Here is a 19,477-nt window from a genome sequence, read left to right as displayed (position 1 = left end):
CATTTTCTAAGCTTAATATAATAACTTATTAAGGTGATATTTTTTGCAGTTGTTCTCACTAGTTGTACCACCCTTTTTTATTTGTTTCTTTCATAATTCAATTTTTGAAAGTACAAGTAATATATTCTGGAAATTAAATTTTAAAAACAAAATTACTTTAGAAATTTTATTTTTAAAAGTGAATTATGCCGTACAGGAATTAAATTTTTTGAAAGTTCATTGCATATTACTTTTAAAAACTAAGTTTTAGAAATGATTTTATACTTTTTAAAATTTAAATTAAAAAAATTACAAGTTTTTGTTTACAGACAATTTTAACCATTAAGCCTTCGTCACAATGAACTTACGTTAAAACAAATAGAGGATTAATAGTTTTCTTACATAGCAACCAATATATTATTCTCAATGAGGGAATGGAGTTCAGAAGTCACGATTGTCTGCCTAGTGCATCAACGAAAAAGTATTCTACCTTGGGTCATAGTCACATCATTTATATTTAGATGATTGCATTTTATAGCAAATTAGTCAAATAAAAACAAAAACGGATAAGGTTTATTTGAGTCATATCTACTCCTACCAAGTTTGAATCCAAATCCAGACTCAAATTAAATTTATGTTTAGAGCTCAATTAGTTGAAAAAAATATTTTTATACGAATTCTTCTTCTTTTTTTGTATATTTTGAAAATTTAATTCCAGAATATATTAAACATTCTCTCGTAAATTTAATTTCAGAAGTGATTTACAAATCACCTTTTGAAATTAAAATCCCATAAAGGTATTGTAAAAGGAATTGCCTTGGTTGGAACTTAATAGTCCATGAATCTTCCTATTCTATTATCTATTGTGAAGGAATTAAATCAGTTTGGTGATATTCTCTGATTGTCCCCAAATTTCAACATGCTCATCTAAAATAAGAAAGGATATAAAATGAGAAAATGAAGATGCCACACTGTCACTTTATTCAAGTTAATTCAAGATTATAACTATTTCACCTTATGCACTTTTGTGCTTCTTATTGCTCTAAAAGAAAGAGCTGAACATGCAGAACTCAATGACACTTAACACCATCAAATTAATTCTCGCGAACAGATGAAAGTAATTGAGATGCCCCTTATGCATATGTAAAAAAATAGAAAATTATGGCATGTTCAGAGGAAGCATATTTGAAATTAAGATGTTTTAGGGGTCCCACTGACACAATGCAATCTAAACATGCGAACATATATACTTTCTTTCTGACATATCTGATATAAAAACACATAATTTTTTTCCTATGTTGTTTTGTTCAACTATATGGCTGGAAAAGTTTAAAGTGAAAACTTAAATTGTGTTTCACAGATTTACAAATCAGCAACTTTTCACAAGATACCAAGTCCAATTCAAACTTGATCTTAATTCCCTAAGAAAGTATTAACCCTTTGATTTGTGGCCCTAGACAAGAACTTCATACAAATTGGAGGCTTAACTCCAGCAAGAGCAAGAATTGAAGCAGGTAGAGTCCATATTCCATCTCCACATATCAAACCAGAAGCCACAGCTGGTCCAAAAGCATCTGCCTTAGCCTTGTTAATCCTTTCCCACACATATAATATCAAACTTCCGACACACATGTCAATGGCAAAGTATGATCCTATATAGAAAGGTATTGCCATAGCCATTGGAAGTGGTATGAACCTCCCTTTCTTACCAAGGAAATCTTTGATCAAGTTTATTACAATGGCAGCACCAAAGAATATATAACAAAGTAAGAGGCAGTTTTTTGGTAGAGAGTCAAAACCTTGCACCCCCAACATCGCCATGTTACGGTACACAATTGCATACGGGGCAGGGTATTCGCTTGTACTAGTTCCAAGGTCAGGAAAAGCTTTGTAGAAAATCCAAAATACACAAGGAGAAATCACACAACCCATTATAGTGCCAATTATTTGGCTCACAAACATTGAGCGCGGCGAAGCTAGAGTAAGGTAGCCGGTCTTAAAATCCTGCATCAAGTCTGAAGCTGTGGAAACAATGTTCATCATCACTCCACAGGCTGCTAGGCCAGCAAGAACTCCACCATGTGCTGCACCAGCCCATGCTCCAATTGTGAAGATGGCAAGCTTTCCATAGGTGGATGCAAGGGACCAATCTGTTAGCCCACAACCATAAGCATTGCAAAATGCTAAGGTGGGGGCAAGAAGGTAGATAACAAGTATGTAATACCATTTTAGTTGGTGAAAGATGTGTGGCAGAGTGGCTGTAGAGATGGCAGCAATGGCAACATAACCTCCAACTGCAAACCATGTTGGAATCTGATCTTTAAGGAAGAGTTGGATGCGGCGCTGGTCATCATATGATTGCTGAGGATTCGAGGGAGAGTCTTGATCTGCAACAGGAAGGACATTCTCCCTTTGTTTTTGCGAGATTTGATTATACAACCCCCAGAGCGTATGAGTTAGCACTTTTACGAAGTTATATAAACCATCTCCCAAGATCAAGGCAATGGCTATAAATACCTGAACTCAAGGTGCAAGGTAAATTCAATTAATAGGTAGACCTTAGAAAGTAACTAAAATATCGTGATGCTACAGGTGCTTTAGAATTTTACCCTATAACCTTGGATGCCATGAAGGTTGCTTTCACCAAGGCCCTTGTCATACCAATCACCCTCTTTGTTTTTAATGAGAGGCCACATTATGCCCCAAGAAATAATTCCTCCAAGAAGCACTGATATATTTATGATATATGGGCATATCATTCCCACTCCGACATAGATTGCAGAAAAATCAAAATAAAACCTGCAAATATGTTAAGATTGGATTAACTACTTCGAATTCAAACAGGACTAATTTGAAGAATGTTGGCATTGGATTTAAGTGTGTTTAAATATCAATATTTAAAATGAAGGAAATGTGACAATGTACCTGTTTTCATATGCTTTGAGCCCCAACGAAGGGAAGGCCTGAAATCCACACTGGTCAGCAGCTGTATAGAACCATTGAAAGAAACCCCATAAGAAACTAAAACTGAAGAATTTTGCCAACACTTTCACTTGCTTCCTGGAGAGTACAAAAGAAACAGCAGATTAGTTTGGATGCCTAATTTCTCATGCAGTCACTTATAGTAACATGGGAGTTTGCTATAGTGCCTACTTTGCTAGTTTGGCTCCCTGGGGAGTGTGGAAGCTGTTGATGAGATGGGCAGTTGCAGTACCACTCGGATATGTCAATTTGAAGTCAATGATCATAATCTACAGTCAATGATAGAAGCAAAACTTGATCAAGATTCTGGCAAGTGAAATACTGATAATAACTGCTAAGGGCTTGAAGCCGTTTGGTTGAGAAATTTTTTTCTGTTTTCCCTTTTAATTACAAAAATGCCACATTGTTTTCATTTTGTTTTATGTTTATAAAGATTTGCATATGAAATAGTGAAAACATAGTGATATTTCTGTAATTAAAAGTACAAACAAAAAATGAAAACAGAAAATATTTTCTGAAATCAAATAGCCCCTAAGGGTATGCAGGTTTTCCAAATTAATATATTCATTTTCAAAATTATTAGGAATAAAATGGAACACTAATGAATAGTGCAGTCAATTTTCAAGAATGTGTCAGTGTCATACCTTTCTTAGAGGTACAACTGAGAAAAGACCAAGGAAGCTAACAACAAAGAGAAAAGCAATTATCCACCCTAATTTTGGGTCCTTAAAATCACTGGTGTCTGTGGATTGCTTGGCTATGCGTTCACTCATTCCAAAGAGGTAACTCCCAAATCCTCCTGCTCATACAAGTCAATCACAGTATGAAAATTTTCATTTAACTGGGCCAATCATGTATGACATCAACATAAAAACAGTTCCTATATTACAAATAGACTAGGATTCCTTTCACTTGCATAGCATCGAATCTCATTCTATATTTTTCGTTTGTTCAAAAAGTCCAATTTTCTTAAACAACTATGACATAACATTTCAATTAGTTCAACAGTTTGTAATTCTTCAACAAAAGACATGACACAAACACATTCAACAGGAGAGTTAATATTTTTTGAAAAATAAAATAATGATGAGAAAAAGGATAAAGTAAATTAACACTTGTGCTGATGTTATAGTTGAAATTGATAGAAGACGTGAACTTTCTATTCAAACAAAAGGAAATATCTGAAACTTTTTGCATTCATAGAGTGACGTAACTTGAAACTGTTGTTGAAATTGAAACAACGCATTCACATATAAACAGTCATTTTAACTTTTAATGCTAAAAAATTAGCATGATTTGGCTTCTAAGCTTCCTTCTCCCCTCATGTTTTAGCAGAGTTAAAATCTCACGAAACTTGGTTCAATAATACAACCCAAAATTTTCCGAAGTTCTTGTCATAAATTGAAATTTGAAACAGAGAAAAAAAAAGCCATATCTTCAACGCATGGACAAAATTGATGACTTTGCAGCTCTTCTTCCTGTAGCTATTCTTAAATTAGTATATTCTAGAAGGCAGAGTGTGACCGTGAAAAGTAGTGACCTTCGATAACAAAAGATTGTGATGTACCAAGAAAAAAACAAACATACAATTATCATCCAGCCATGAAATTTCTTCCAATTTATTCAAACTGAGGGGGTTTGACTCTAAAATTAGGAAATCTTAAAAAGAAAAGAGAAGAAAAGGTTAATTGACTCTAAACTACGTACTTTATAGACCGCTGAAGTAGTTAATTGATTGGCTGAAATGGTTATAAGTTGATTACATACAGATTTAATTAACCACTCCAACAGATATCACCTTTATTTCTCTTTTGAAAACTTTTACCTAATAGAGAGAAAATGATTTCAAAATCTTTTGAAAACTTTTATCTAAATCCCCCATAAATTAGCTTACAGTAGAATCTAAACAGTACCAAAAAACCCAACTCTTGAAAATTTCCTGTCAATTTCAAAAGTAAAAATTTCAACCCATGAAATAAAAAAAGGGTTAAAAATTACATATATCATAACAAAATAACAAATCCAGAAAGGGGTAGATAGAGGGAAAGAAAAAAGGTACCACTAAAGGCTATGCCAGATGAGGCAACAACGCAGGTTTGGATGACAGTGTTCTCCTGCCTTGTAAAGGGTTGCTTCAACATGCCAGATTTTTCCAAGAACTTGGTCCAAGTCTTCACAAAGAAGAACCCAAGAAGGCCAGCAGAGACATTGAGTGAAGGTATGATACCAGTGGTAAGGTTGAGTTTCATAACAATGAAACTGAAGAGTATGCTGAGTGCAAAACTGACAACAAAGGCTCTCAAAGTTAACTGGTTCTTCCATGAGGGAACCAAAAGGTGCTGGAACACCCTCTCCACAGAAACCTCTTCCTCTTGGTGTTTTTTGATGCCCTTTTGGCTTAGTTTTTTCACATCATCGTCATCTGCATGATCAAGAGATTCAAAACCATTGTCACCATTTCCACTTTGAGCCATGCCTCAATTCTCCCTGGAAAGCGCAGTGGTTGAGATCCCACAATTGTCGATATGCTTTCGGATTCTACGATGAAACTTCCTAAATATCTTAACTTGGGTTAAAGTTGGTGTTTCATCTTTATTCCCAAGGATTAAGTTGGAATGTGCATGGTGGTTCAATTACTAGTATTTATGGATGCACATCAACATCATCAACACTACAATAGAGAGAGAGAGTGAGAGAGAGAGAGATCATGTGAATGCAATAACAAGTTGATGTCCCCTCACAGCTTTGTTGGAAGTCATAGTGTGACATAGTGGAATAAAGCTGCCCACATAGTGACCAGAGAACTTGGATATGGATGCCAATTAGGGTGGATTCGTATTAGACTAACTTTTTCATTTTTTTTAAACTACACCTATAATAGTTCTCTTACGTGAATTTAAAATATTTAATAAAAATTTAAAAACCCAATTTAGTAAGAATTTTTTTCATAGATTAACTTTTAAAATAATTTTTTCTATATCTAGCTTTAAATAATCGACAGACATTTTAACATTGAAAGATATATTTTAATATTTTTTCTTTAAGAAAATTATTATTAGAAGACAATTTTGTAGTCAAGCTCAAGACGCAATTTGAACAAATTTATTGATCTAATCTTTGGTCTCTCTGCACGCATAGTGAGAACACCAATCATATAATAATACACCTAATATGTAATAAAAATAAATTTCAATTTAAAAATGCAAAAGCTATAAATTTAAATTTAAATGAATAAAATATTTGAGTAAAAGAAGATGACGAAAACAAAAATCTTAATTCCCGTGCCGTGGATAAATGCTATAATTGGTGCTTTCTTGTATGATCTTTTGTCATCTATGATTGTGACACTAAGCTTTTCAATTTTGCAAAACGGTGAGTGTTCAAGTTTATCTAACATTAATCGGCACACTGAAAGAAAAGGTAATGAAATATTGGATTATGGAAACAAGACAAGATCTTGTTATCCTAACGTTGTTTAATCAAACTCTGTTTTTTTACAATAAAAAATAGTTATCAAGTTTGATGCAAATGGTTCCAAAGCTATGAGCTTTTCGAGTTTCATGTGAGGTACAGCTGGTCATTATGGATGCTGAATGAGGCAAATCTTTTGTATTTCATTCATTTTTTTCCCTTCTTGCTCTCAATCTATATTATTAATGATATGATCAAAATATATATAATCTTTTAAAATAGTTATATAATTAATGTAGTAATAATATTAAATGTTATAGTGTTTCATAAAAAATTATTATTTATTAATTTTTTTATTATATATAGTTAAATATATGTTAGGAAATTAATATTACTGTATTGTTTTTTAGTCTAAATATATTTTTTATAAAGTTGTTAGTCTACTCTAAGTAAGTTGGCTTTGTATCAATAATTTTTTATAGATAGATTTTTTAATAAAAATAAAGTAATTAATTAAATAAACATAAATTACTGAGTAAATCAACTAATATAAATTTATTTTAATTTAATCACTTATCTGGAATTTCAATTGTAAACATAAAAATACATTAAATATTAAAAAATTATTCATAATACTTATATTTGTATTATGTATTTAAAGAAAATTTTATTATTTATAATAATTCTATTTAGTTTCAACAAGATTGTTTATAATAAAAAAAATACCTGTTATTTAGAACAAATGTTATTTTTTAAAAGAAGTAGTGAACACGGGAATTGTTATTTAACAATTAAGGTTCTATTAAAACAAATTGTGGCACTCAAAAATTAAAATATTTTGTGATTCATCCAAAAGATGTATTTGTGTCCCTCTCTTTGTCACTATCTTTGAACTGAAGGCAAGTAGACGACAACAGTACCTTGTGGAATTTCAATGCCATTGGATTCAGACACAAGAGAACCATAAAATCATAGATATATGATTGAATTAAATATTTTATGCTATAAAATTATTGATAAACTCATAAAAATTATGAATTATTTTTTACAAATTAATTTAAGTAGACTCGCATTATCATAAGTATGATTGATATTATTTTATAATTAAATTTAATAATTAGATAGTTGTATGACATGTTAATTTTAATTTAAAAATAATATTTATTTTATTAAAGTAATGGGTCATAATTATAGGGTTGGCACACATAAATATGAACACATTAATAGTGATAAATCTCAGTTGTGCTTCTACATTACATATGGTTGTCAAAATGATAAAAAAAGAAAGAAATAAAAGCTACTATTATAAATATCAATCAAATCATATAAATTTTATTATTTTGTATTGTCAATTTTTGAATTTGATTAATTTGAGTTAAATTTACCTGAAAAAACAGTGGTTATATATAATTTGATTTTATGTTTTTAAAATGCTAAATAAATAAAGTTTTGTATGAAATTAAATGAACTTAAAAACATAATTTAAAAATAATAATTTTAATGAATAAAAAATAGAAAAAAGACATGAAAAAATTATTAAAATTTGTTAATCAACAGATTCACGTTAACGTTAGATAATGACATGGAAAGACTGTTCCTTAAGCTACGCCGTGTCTATTGTTTTGATGATTTCATAAGAATATTTGACTGTGATAGGGACCATTCATGTGCTTCAAGTTCACGCCATGCCTTTCCTGAATAATGTGTATCAATGATGTAAAAAAGATACATATAATATTTTTTTTATTAAAAATTATAAAATTTAATAATATTATCGTTTTTAATAAAAAAAATATTATTTATTTATTGAAGATGTCGTCAAAAGTCATTATGTTAACAAAAGCAACGTCAAAATAACCTGAATTAAGTATTTCTTTTATCTTAAATATTTATTTATTTATAATCGGAATAAGAAAATGGGATTCTTGAGAAACATCTAAATTATTTTTAAAATGTTGTTCTTGTCTATTGATATTTGCACATAATTATATCAACCAACAACAAAATAATTCAATTCAATATACATATATTTAAAATTTAAACATTGAACGATCATAAATAATTATTATTTTAAAACAAAAGAATATTCAACACAGTCATGGATAAGTAAATATAGTTGTGTTAAATATTTATAATTTTTTTCTTATTATTCATAATAATTTTATCCAACTCAAATATGATTGTTTCTAATAAAAAAATTGAGGTATTAAAAGGAAAAAAATCAATGCTAAGTCCAACCTTTACGCAACCTTAATATTATCGTGTGAAATGCCCTTAATATATGTTTAGTTCTTTACGAGATGAGATAGCTCCAATGAACAAGGCGTAAAAAACTAAATGGAATTTGCAAACAAATAGTACAAGAAAAGGCTTTTTTTAATGTCAATTTGTTTCGTTCTTTGATGAATATAACAAAGTTTATATAATTAAAATCAATGGTAGTTTAATTTTAGGTATGATTCGCGATGAACGTTAATAGATTTTTTTTTCCTCTCGAAGGATCGATTTTGAAGTCCACCAACAGAGAATCAATCAGATTCTTAAACAATTTTTTAATGTCTTGATTTTCAAAGATTGAAATGAAAAGTCATTTTGAGTTGACGTTTGTGGGGTTTGAATCTCCATTTTTGTTTAAGAGGCAAAACATTGAGCATAACAGAGGGGACACAGAGGTGAGGTTGGCATAATACCATTCTCACATGTTGGTAGGAAAAGAAGTCACTATTTATATGCAAACATGACACGAGATTTTTACTATTTTCACCTCTCTCAATTTTTTTAAATAATGATATCTTTAAAAATAAATTTACTTATTTTATTTAGATAAATTATTGTTTTAATTTCTTTTTTAAATATGTCTAAATCAATCGCAGATATACATTTTAAATTAATTTAGACTTAATTAAAATAAATTTTTAGATGATTTTTTATTTAAAAATAATATACAAAAAAAAAAAACTTTTATTTCCAAAGCCTCGTTTAGGTGAAAAGATTGGGTAGACCGAAGCCATTGGGAGTGACAGCGATTTGGTCCAGCAAACCACTCTTCTGCAGCAATATGAATTATTATGGCCTTCCGCTAAAATCATTTGATTTTGACCCAAAGAAAAAAAGGCTACAGCATTTGTACTTAACACGAGTTACATGCCAGCATCACAGTGTCTTGTTAAATTAGAAGTCAATATTGGAGATCATTTGATTTCAAAATCAATCTAAGGATATTACTTTGGTGAATTTGAAAATAAGAAAAACCTGTAAACATAGATTTAATGCAAAAATTACAACTAATAGTGGTATAATAAACATGGTTTCAAAATCATTTTAAACGTGAATATAGAAAATTTTATTTTTGAATTTAACGCACAAATCATTGATTTAGCATTTTACATATTGCTTATTAAATGTTCTGTTAACATGAGATTAGATGATTGGGCATAAAAATTAAATTCAATGTTATGTATATACCTATTTTTCATTAAAATTTTCACTTCAATAGATAACAAAAGGTTTTTACCAACCAATATCCTTAGAACATTGATTAAAACACCAGTAAATATTTGTATACTGAAAAATGACAATGACAATGTAATAACATTTTTTAACAAACTTTTAGTACACTAGTTAGCTAGGAAGGAAGTAGTTGACATTTATCAAAAAATGTATCATCCAATGGAAAAAAGATCAAGATAATAAATTCTAATACTTTGATGATTTATGGATGAGATTATATTTATTAAAATATACACTGTCAAATTTTAACCAAATGTTAGCTTAGGTGATATCATTTATATATTGTTATTTTAAATTGGAATCAATAACCGGATCATAAAGGTATGATGAAGAATTGTTCCTTATGTTTAATAAGCATATCAAATTGACTCAATTGTATTTCTAAATGGAAGAAGAGCAAGCTGGAAAGTATGGATGGAATACAAGTAATCTAGTCTGAATGCAAAAATGGCAGCATTCACTGTAGAAATATTCATGGTGAAAATTTTGAGAATCATAAACTGAACTGTAGGGAAAAATTCCAGAATAGCTGCTAATCTTTCATATCACCACTGCATATTCTTTATTTTTCACTCTAGCAAGAAACAAAAGTGAGCTAAAATTGAAAGGTAGAATGTAAAGACAAAAATTGGTACTGCACAAAGCTATGTACAACCGAATACAATCAATCACACTCGGATCCTATTTGAGACAATATATCCTATCTGGATGTAGCCAAAATTATTTGAAAAACTAGTTGGTCTACTTAGAATTGTTCATGATGAAAATTTTGAGATATCAATACCGTCGCCGAGACAAGAAAAACTCATAATCAGGATGTCTGTTAGTACAGTTTAGGTTTCCCTTGTTGACAACAGCTCTTGCCATTAGAGATGCTGTTTCCTCAAGTGTCCTCAAACGCTCTTGGAGAACTAAAGAAGGGTTTAAGCCCAGCCCTTGTGCTGCCAGAGCAGAATGATTCAGCTGGAACCAGCATTCACCCTGTTCATATTAAATAAAGTGCATAACTGCTTAGTTAGCCTAAAATATATTATTCACTTTGCTTATCAAAGGTGTCATTGCAAGGTAATCAGTGACATAATCAAGCACTAGTCCAATCACAAATATTTGAAGATATATCAGAATCGCTTTTGTTAATATCGGTCTTTATGACTGATTTTAAGTAACTACAAATGGAAAGTTTTTCTTAGGAGATGAAGCATTTATTACATCAAAATTACAGAAGTATAATCATTTCTTAGGAAAAACCACCAACTTTTAGTTGCTTAAAATTAGGTCTAAGCACTAGTGTTCACAAAACCGTAACATAATGGCTCCTATCCTTCATGCATACACTACATATGAAAATAACCAAATTAGATGCTATTTTGAAATCACAGTATACAAGCTAACTATAATTTGAACTTCCATTTAACAACATAATTCCTACATCATCTTCCAACAATATTCCTAATTCAAATAAACTTTTCCTACATCATATCATTTAGTAAACTGCAAAAGTTAATCTTTTTGCCCCTAGTAGAGCAGAAAATTCATATTTTACATTATTTCCTTCCCCCAACCCTGGAAAAAATTTCCTCCAAATAAACTGTGATTTACATGATTGAATATACCAATAAAACTTCCCTTTATCTAGAAATCAGTCACTCAAATAGAATAACCATAAAGGCGTCAAAATCTTATATGCCATTGACTCATTTTGAAAGGTTTTGCTTGACCAATTGAAAGGTTCATCTCAAAAGGGTCCAATGCAAGGAAGAATATGAAACAACAAAATTCATACCTGGGCATTGTAACTTTGAAGACCCACAACTGGAGATACAGTGCAAGAATCTATGGTTGAAAAACCAGAACTTGTACTTCTGTGTACCAAATGTCCAAGTGAATGGTAAGTCAAAAAGGCTGCACGAAAGTTGCCATCTGGTATTCGGTAAATAGGATACCATGCTACTGAGTACCTGCAAATCAGGCGGTCTTAGAAAATGCTACCATTTGAAATTTCACTTGAAATTAAGTGAACATTTATGTCTGGTTATCTGATCTTAAGGAAGTAATGATCATAACTTTGTTTCTGCACAAGAAATATAATTAACACGCAGATCACTTACCAAGATCTAGGGTGAAGGTCCCGTAGGTTTACTGAGTCCAGCATAGTTGGGTCCCCATAAGTTGTAGACCGGATTGTTATATTGCCTCTAACCAGTTCTTGTATCCTGTAAGAAGATCAAAATCAATTCATAAGTACTTGCTCACCAGCAAACTGCTTCTTATAGTGGCAAACTTTATGAGCATCTATTACTCTACATTAAAAAAAAAAAATCTCTCATTTCCTCAACTACCCCCCTCCAATTCCAAAATGAGTACAATGACATTAATTTTATTGATGATCTTTTTAAAATTATTCAGTATAATATATTCATTTATGGAAACATACAAAATGTCAAGAACTATCTGTTCTCAAAAATTGAAAAAAAAAAATTCACTATTTTCTAATGACAGGATAAAGAAGATGAGCAATCTTACATCTCATATAGAGGCCGTCTTTGTTGAGGTTGTTCAAATTCAAAATATTCAAAAAGAAGTTCTAAACCACGAGGGCATGCTGAGTTGATAGGTGGATTAGATGCATCATTGATAGAAAGCATCTTCTTTGGTGTTTGAATGTATGCATCCTGATTGCGAGGCTGGGGAATGAGAACAGAAAATATTGAATGTTGATTGCCAGAAGACGAGTTTTCTGAGTCAACCATATCACATGCCTCTGAAACCTCACAATATGGAATCTTGTCATTGCTATTTAGACTTTGATTTTCGTGGTTCTTAAACAGCTGAACTGCTGATAAAGAAGGGACAAAATAGCCACGAAATGGAAAATAACCAACACCTCCTTGTCTCTTCAGATTTTCACAATCCTGAGCCCATATCTCTAACCCATAGCTCCCATGTTTCTCATACCACTGCCACAGGCAGCCCAAAGGTAGGTCAGGAATCTCATGTCTGCACAGTGAGACACCACCAGCATGGTCGTGGGAGCATGTTGAACAACCGAGTGAATCTAGTGATTCACAAATAACAGGACTACAAAAATGAAGTAGTTTTTCAAACTCTGCAACTGGAAAACCTGTAGCCATATGTACAGCTTCACAAGATATTTGTGCCCTACAAACATCATTCACAGCTTGAGCTATTCTGTATGACTCATTTTCTAACATATCTTTATTTTCACGTTCATCACCCATGCAATTAGCTACTTCAAGCTTGTCCTTGTGCTCTGTCAATGTACATGCAACCTGACTACCCATTTTATGATTCTCATCCTCATCAGGACAAGAAACTTTGTCATTAATCTGACTAATGCATTTTCTGCTTGCATTTAGTGAAGAATCCTGATTTTCAGAAAAGGAGGCCAATTTTGGTTCAACACTGCTTTCCAAGTTAAAATTATTACAAGTGGGTGCATCAGAGTATTCTTGTGATGAACTATTAGATTCAGAAATTTCCAACCCTGTATTCTTTCTCCCAATCGGTATCCATTTCCATAGGGTAGATCCAGAACTGTGGTTTGGGGCAATGTAGTCTGCGGAAGATTCTTCTTTCTTAGTTTGACCAACTTCATCACCTAAAAGACTAGAGGACACTAGAGATTGCTCCTCAGACGTATCCGATTGATTGTTCTCACATTGCATTACCAATAAACTATCTTGAATGTCAATATTTTCATCCTTCATGTTTGCAATAGTATGGCAAGCATTTTTTTGAGGATTTAACTTCTCTGGATGGAATCCAGCACTGTGAACTATTTTAGATGTTTCTTGATCAACTCCTCCATTGGTCTGGACCCCATCCATCAGGCAATTAATATCAGAATTGAATCCTGAGACAGTGTTCAATCCTTGTTGATTGATTTCCTGAGATGAGATATGCAACATATCATTCTGCTGAACACTAACCTTCCCATGACCATTCAACAGAGACCTGTTAAAATGGGAACCCTTCCTAGAATAATTGCAGTGTCCTTTTTTTGAAACTGAGCTCGTTTTACCTTTTGATTTCCTACCAACTTTATTTTTTGACTGTTTTTTATCCTCAGTTTTTGATACCACATTTACACTGACAGAGCTAGAGTCTCTGATAACTGAAGGATCCTTTTCCATGGTGGAAGAAAACTGTGATAGACTAGTGTTCACTTTCTTCAAATCACCAACACATTCATCAGAACTGTTCTTCTGAACTTTTTGCCAGACAGAATGACTGTTTTCCTTCCCTGTTCGACCATGCAAATTTCCAACACCCCCAAACTTGTTGGAACTTGAACTCTTCGACATTGTTCTTTTTTGCTTAACTCTCTTATCATTACTGATGCAACTTTGACCATCATGCCTAATCTCCTCATTATGTTCAGAGTTATTGTGAACATTGTTCGTTAAGTTTTGACTAAGAAAGTACCCATCTCCTGAATCTGAAGTGATTCTGCAGCTTATATCGTTGGATCGTTTTCCTATATCATCAGCATTGGTACTTTGATCACTTTTTGAACTAATGGAAACTGAATCCAATACCAAAGAGTCTTGTATATCATTAAAACAGCAAGGATCAATATGTTGGATGTCCTTTACTTCTCTATCAATGACTGCAAAATCACAGCCCCCAGCCTGGAGCTGATTCATGGACTCAAATGTGGCACAATCTCCTGCAGAACTTTGAACAATAGGTGCACTAGCTTTGGACATCACTGCCTCATCAAGATAAGAGTTGAAACTACTAGATGCTTCCATAGCAGTGATGCTGTCATTCACCTCACTTTTTTCATAATCAGTTTTTATTAATCTATCATCTGAAGAAGAAAAGTCTGGTGCAGTTGTATACATCAGCCCAACCTCCTTATCCGCATCATTGCTGCTGCAGGTTTCAGAAGCCAAACTTGCAGAGACATATTCCTCAGCAAGAACTTCTTGTTCCGGAGAGCCACTGTCACTTGACTTCTTCTTACTCTGTCTAACTTTCTTTCTTGTCCTTTTTCTTGAATTTTTCTTCAAAGACTTGTCTTCCTTGGATTCACTCTTATATTTATCAGAGGAATTAACTGCAGAAGAACTGTCAGAGAACAAGACAGGGCTACAACTCTGTGAACAAGAATTCTCAGGTAGTTCATTCAGTTTAGAAGCTCTGCTAGCAATCTTATTTTGACATCGACGACGCACATTTGAACCAGTAAAGCCTTTTTTCGAACATGATTTCACTGAAGAAGCATAAGGAGGAACAGGCCCTCTGGACCCCTTACATTGATCAATCTTCAAACTATTAAGAGATGGAAGGTAAAGAAGTTGCAGACCATCCATATTTACACCAGAAGCTAAGTTAATGTGATTGTGACACTGCACAAATTGGGCAACAATTTTCCAGATTCCATCAGGCTCAAGGTTATAGCATGAAATGATGGCACACCTGATCAATAATTAGCAGAACTTAACCATAGTCACTTCCAAGTTTCAAGTGTCTTATGAATACGACAAAAAATACATAAAAAAATAAAATAAAAGAGTAAGGGAGCAATATAATAATGGCAAAAAATTTGGTCAGTAGTCAGTTCAGCCATTAAGAGGCTTACAAGCTTCAACTTTTTGAAAGAAATTAACGAATTGTATTTCGAATCAAAATAAATGTGTTATAGTTTTGTGTTATAGTATTGCAAAGAAAGACCAGATCACCCTTTGGAAGTTTATGCCACAGATAAAACATAAACGAAACTATTTTTCAGAATTCCATTTCCCCAATTAAAGAAATAAAACTAGGTAATATTCGAGTAGTGATAAAACAAGGATAGCAAGAAGATATAGAATTAATTGAGAAACTCCTTCAACTGGGGAGAGTATGGTATCATTATGACAATAGCAACATGGATTTGTGTTCCCTCCCATCATGTACAGAATCAATGACACTACCAGGTTATGATATAAGCTTTAAAATCATTCTACAATTAATAATATATTTCTTAAAAATGACTTAGAAGGTTAGGAGTACATGTTCTATCAACAGGTCGACAATTTCAATAAAAGAAACATGTAAATTGATTATGAAATAATATTATCATAAGAACAGAACATAATGAAAGAAATGCTACAGTAAAAAAAAATATTTTACCTACTATCAGAGTTAATCCTTGAAAGAGAAGATTCTTGACAAACCTGAATAAAATTATTACATTAAAAGTGAAAAAAAAAAATAGAGGTAAGGATCAACTGCCTGGCCAAACTCAATTAAAAAATCATGGAAAAAATATGACTGAAATTTATTGTTACCTCCAAAGAATTGAATTTATTTTGTTGTTGATATACGGTTGATAAGGAATCCTTTCTTGCTTCTGAAACTTTTGGACTATCATTACCTATCTCTTGAAGGGCACAGGGCATCTTCCTCGCCTGTCCATGTAAGAAGCATTGGCCAAAGAGTAAAAAGAAGAGGAAAAAGAAAAGAATAAGAAGAAAGAAACTGCATTTTTCAAAACATTGATAAACAGATTATTACTCTCGAGAATTCATACTCAGTGACCTAAAAGTCATCTAGAAATCAATGAAGTAGTAGGTAATGAATAAATCATGTCACTTAAAAAACTTGCGAGCTAAATTTGGAACAAGAGGAAAACTTATAAACATTAATGAAAGAAACATGGACAAATAGTGTAAGCTCCTTTACATTTTTATTTTATAATCTTCTTTAGTTCCCAACAGTTCTAAAAGATGACCATTTACTAAACAAACAACTATATACCATTTTGATTTCAATGTTTCTACTAAATAATTAAAGGAAGAGGATAAGCCTTCCAGAAAACTTCTGCGTTGGAAAGGTGGAGTTAAATATATTAGTTATCTTTTATTGAATTGTATAGTGATAAGATTGTCTAGTCGTAACAATATCAGTTAGTTTGTAATTGCTAAAATTGTAACTACGTTGTTATTCTGTTAGAATTAGAGTTGTTATCCTTTATTGTTACATTTCCTAACTTTTAGGGAATACTGTTTCTGTTTAGTGTGGATATGTTTGGAATCCTTTTGACAGAATTACAGTGAAATAAACATGATTGCAGTTCAATTTGCGCTTCTAGAAACTGGGCTGTTTGGTAGACAGTGTCCTAATTGAAAAATTGCCGGCAATGAAAATTCAAAAGCCTAAAAACTATGTGCAGAATCTGATGTACCTAACCTTTATGCCAATTACCGAATCTAATTTCTCCTCTTATACTTAGTTAACAAACCACTACTGGGATAACTGCAAAAAGGACAATAGCCACATTGCTTAGACACAATAAATTGGCATTTTTCTTTTTATCTGAAAAGAAATTGGGCACACAAAGAAATGGAACTTATATCCATGCAAAATGCAAGGCATGCAACGATTATATTAATATCATAATGATTCAAACAAGTTAAGCAGATATACAAATTCAAACTCAAAGCAATTACAATTTCGATTGGGAAAATTGAAAACTGCAAAATACTAAATAATAATTGAAAAAACCATGGCAAACATAACAAATAGGCCTAAACAGAAAATAATTAACTTTCTCAAGCCAATTTTATTGAAAAATTCCAAGGCAAATAGGATTGTTCCTAATAAACACCATACCTCCTTTTTGCAATCTTCGAATGAACCTTCTCAGTTCTAACATAATAGATGGCAACTAAACCCAACAAAATTTCAACTTCTAGCTGTTCAAACCCCATCGGATAATGCAAGCACATTTAATTAAACATGAAAGACCACAAAGCCTTTATTCTCCTAGCTGCATATAGTCTTTGGTTCATATTCCATAGGGCATATACAAACAAAGCACACCCCCTCCATTTTTCTTGTCTTTCATGAATGAACGAAGCTCAAATGAAAGAGAGAACTGTGCAAAATCAAATAAGAATGCAATTCCACACACACAACAGCGATGTGTAGGAAAGGAGAAACCTCAACTTGGGTTTCTCCAAATTAAAACCAGGAAAAGATTAAATTATCCAAAAAGGAATTGAGTTCTGACTACCAATCAAAAGAAAGATAACCCTCTAATTAACCAAAACCTCACTAAGGCTCCAATAATATAAACAAAGCCAATCTCAATAACTGAAAATTACATAAATAAGTAAAGGATGAAGAAGGAAAAGAAAAAACGAAAGAAAATCAAACTTGAAACCATGACTTATTTGAACCATTGATACAAAATCTACAAGTAAAATTTGACTAAACCACAAATCCACTGCCTAAAATATCAAAAAGAAAGAGCACCGTATCATTAGCCATACAAGTCGTCCCCAGATTTAGGCTTGGGTTTGAGATTACAAAAATGCACAATAACACCTAAATTCACCAAAGATTTTCTATATATAGATTTCCCCCACCTTATAAGCCCGATCATTTATCCACACACATAAAAAGTAATAATAAAAATTCAATTTTGATTAAAGAATGAAAGAAACCAGCAAAAAGAACCGCAGCCCAACATCACTCCTTAACTCAAAAACCAAAATTTTAAATCAATCAAATCACACACGCAGAAAACATAAAATGGGTCATCATCAAAATCATCAAAAATTAAACTTCGTGAGAAATAATTGGAAAAAAAAGAAGAAGAAGAACAAACCATGATTCCTAAGGGTCGGAGTTGAACGGTTCTCTTCCAAGCCTCAACGGCTCTCTTCTTTATCAAGTAATCACCCGTTTTGTTTTCTGGGGTTTGAATCACTCTCACTCTCACTCTCACTCTTTCTCTGTCTTGTGTTGTGGGTGTTGTTCTTTCGAGAGAAAGAAAGTAACTTTGCTTTTGATTCAGAACACACAATCACACACTGAGGTAGTTCAGTGGCACACAGAGACACTCTCCAATGAATTGAAAGAAAATATGAGAAGTGAACTCCAAAATGAAATGATTTTGATTTGACTGCAACTCACATCATCAGGAGACACTATCGTCACGCAAATGCATTTTTATATACAAATTTTTTGGTAAACAAGAATTTTCTTTCCTTTGTTTTTGTGTCAAATTTGAAGTTTTTATGACACAAAATTCAATATAGTTGGGTTGGTGTTGCCGTTTCAGAACACGTGCACCAATAAAACCAAATAAAAAAAAATAGAGAGAATGATAAACCTAAACTTGGAGCAATAAGCATGTTGCACGAGCAAAATAAATATATTTTTTGCAATGAAAATGAAAAAAAAAAGTTTTTTTTTTCAATAATAAGAGCTCATATTTCAGAAGATAATAAACTTTAAAATTGTTAATATCTAAAAGTTACTTTTTAATCAATTAGCTATATATAATTTGTCTTATGAAGTATAACCGTCTCATTTTGGAAGAGACAAACATTATTTTAAAAAATTGAACTTTTAAGGTACAAATAAATGAGGCTTTAATGATTTGTTTGAATGCAGATATAGAATAAAAAAAAAATAAGGAAACAAAATAAAGAAGTGAGAATAGTTTTTTATTGTTTAAATGAAGAGAAAAAATAAATAAAGTATTAATTAATTTCTCCTCCTATTTATTTAAGAAAATTAAATCACATATTAGATGTAATTTATTTCTAAAAATTAATATTTTTATAACTTTATT

The 19,477-nt window shown here is 31.9% G+C and overlaps 2 protein-coding genes across 5 annotated transcripts; both read right to left on the bottom strand.

Annotated features, from left to right (window-relative positions):
- Positions 1 to 676: 676 nt before the first annotated feature.
- LOC113866993 (probable metal-nicotianamine transporter YSL7) lies at positions 677 to 5,592 on the bottom strand. Of its 3 annotated transcripts, none has more exons than XM_027501874.1 (6): positions 5,021 to 5,592; positions 3,606 to 3,760; positions 3,133 to 3,230; positions 2,905 to 3,039; positions 2,589 to 2,778; positions 677 to 2,496 (listed from the first exon to the last, which is right to left on the bottom strand). In XM_027501874.1, the coding sequence occupies exons 1-6, from the start codon at positions 5,433 to 5,435 to the stop codon at positions 1,393 to 1,395; spliced, it is 2,097 nt and encodes a 698-aa protein (XP_027357675.1). In that variant the 5' UTR covers positions 5,436 to 5,592; the 3' UTR covers positions 677 to 1,392. The 3 variants fall into 3 exon arrangements, with proteins under 3 accessions (XP_027357675.1, XP_027357676.1, XP_027357677.1); XM_027501875.1 differs by having other exon boundaries at positions 1,158 to 2,408; positions 2,588 to 2,778; XM_027501876.1 differs by lacking the exon at positions 3,606 to 3,760 and having other exon boundaries at positions 1,158 to 2,496; positions 2,905 to 2,965.
- Positions 5,593 to 10,283: 4,691 nt separating this feature from the next.
- Positions 10,284 to 18,912, bottom strand: LOC113867773. Of its 2 annotated transcripts, none has more exons than XM_027503236.1 (7): positions 18,506 to 18,912; positions 16,182 to 16,301; positions 16,024 to 16,067; positions 12,406 to 15,327; positions 11,991 to 12,095; positions 11,666 to 11,840; positions 10,284 to 10,863 (listed from the first exon to the last, which is right to left on the bottom strand). In XM_027503236.1, exons 1-7 carry the CDS (start codon positions 18,506 to 18,508, stop codon positions 10,660 to 10,662), a joined length of 3,573 nt encoding a protein of 1,190 aa, XP_027359037.1. In that variant the 5' UTR covers positions 18,509 to 18,912; the 3' UTR covers positions 10,284 to 10,659. The 2 variants fall into 2 exon arrangements, with proteins under 2 accessions (XP_027359037.1, XP_027359038.1); XM_027503237.1 differs by having other exon boundaries at positions 12,406 to 15,257.
- Positions 18,913 to 19,477: the final 565 nt, after the last annotated feature.

This window comes from Abrus precatorius, unplaced genomic scaffold, assembly GCF_003935025.1.
Source record: "Abrus precatorius isolate BTA unplaced genomic scaffold, Abrus_2018 Scaffold5, whole genome shotgun sequence".
NCBI lineage: Eukaryota > Viridiplantae > Streptophyta > Magnoliopsida > Fabales > Fabaceae > Abrus > Abrus precatorius.
The sequence above is the reverse complement of the archived record's forward strand: the minus strand, read 5'-3'. Positions and strand labels throughout refer to the sequence as shown.

What these genes read in the sequence shown, in the direction of transcription:
- LOC113866993 (XM_027501874.1), bottom strand. Translation starts at nt 5,435, where the DNA reads ATGGCTCAAAGTGGAAATGGTGACAATGGTTTTGAATCTCTTGATCAT. An exon ending in CTCAAAGCATATGAAAACAG is followed by an intron (nt 2,779 to 2,904) that starts GTACATTGTCAC and finishes ACATATTTGCAG; the next exon opens with GTTTTATTTTGATTTTTCTG. An exon ending in ATGGCATCCAAGGTTATAGG is followed by an intron (nt 2,497 to 2,588) that starts GTAAAATTCTAA and finishes CCTTGAGTTCAG; the next exon opens with GTATTTATAGCCATTGCCTT.
- LOC113867773 (XM_027503236.1), bottom strand. An exon ending in AGACGGCCTCTATATGAGAT is followed by an intron (nt 12,096 to 12,405) that starts GTAAGATTGCTC and finishes ATCTTCTTACAG; the next exon opens with GATACAAGAACTGGTTAGAG. An exon ending in GACCTTCACCCTAGATCTTG is followed by an intron (nt 11,841 to 11,990) that starts GTAAGTGATCTG and finishes CCTGATTTGCAG; the next exon opens with GTACTCAGTAGCATGGTATC.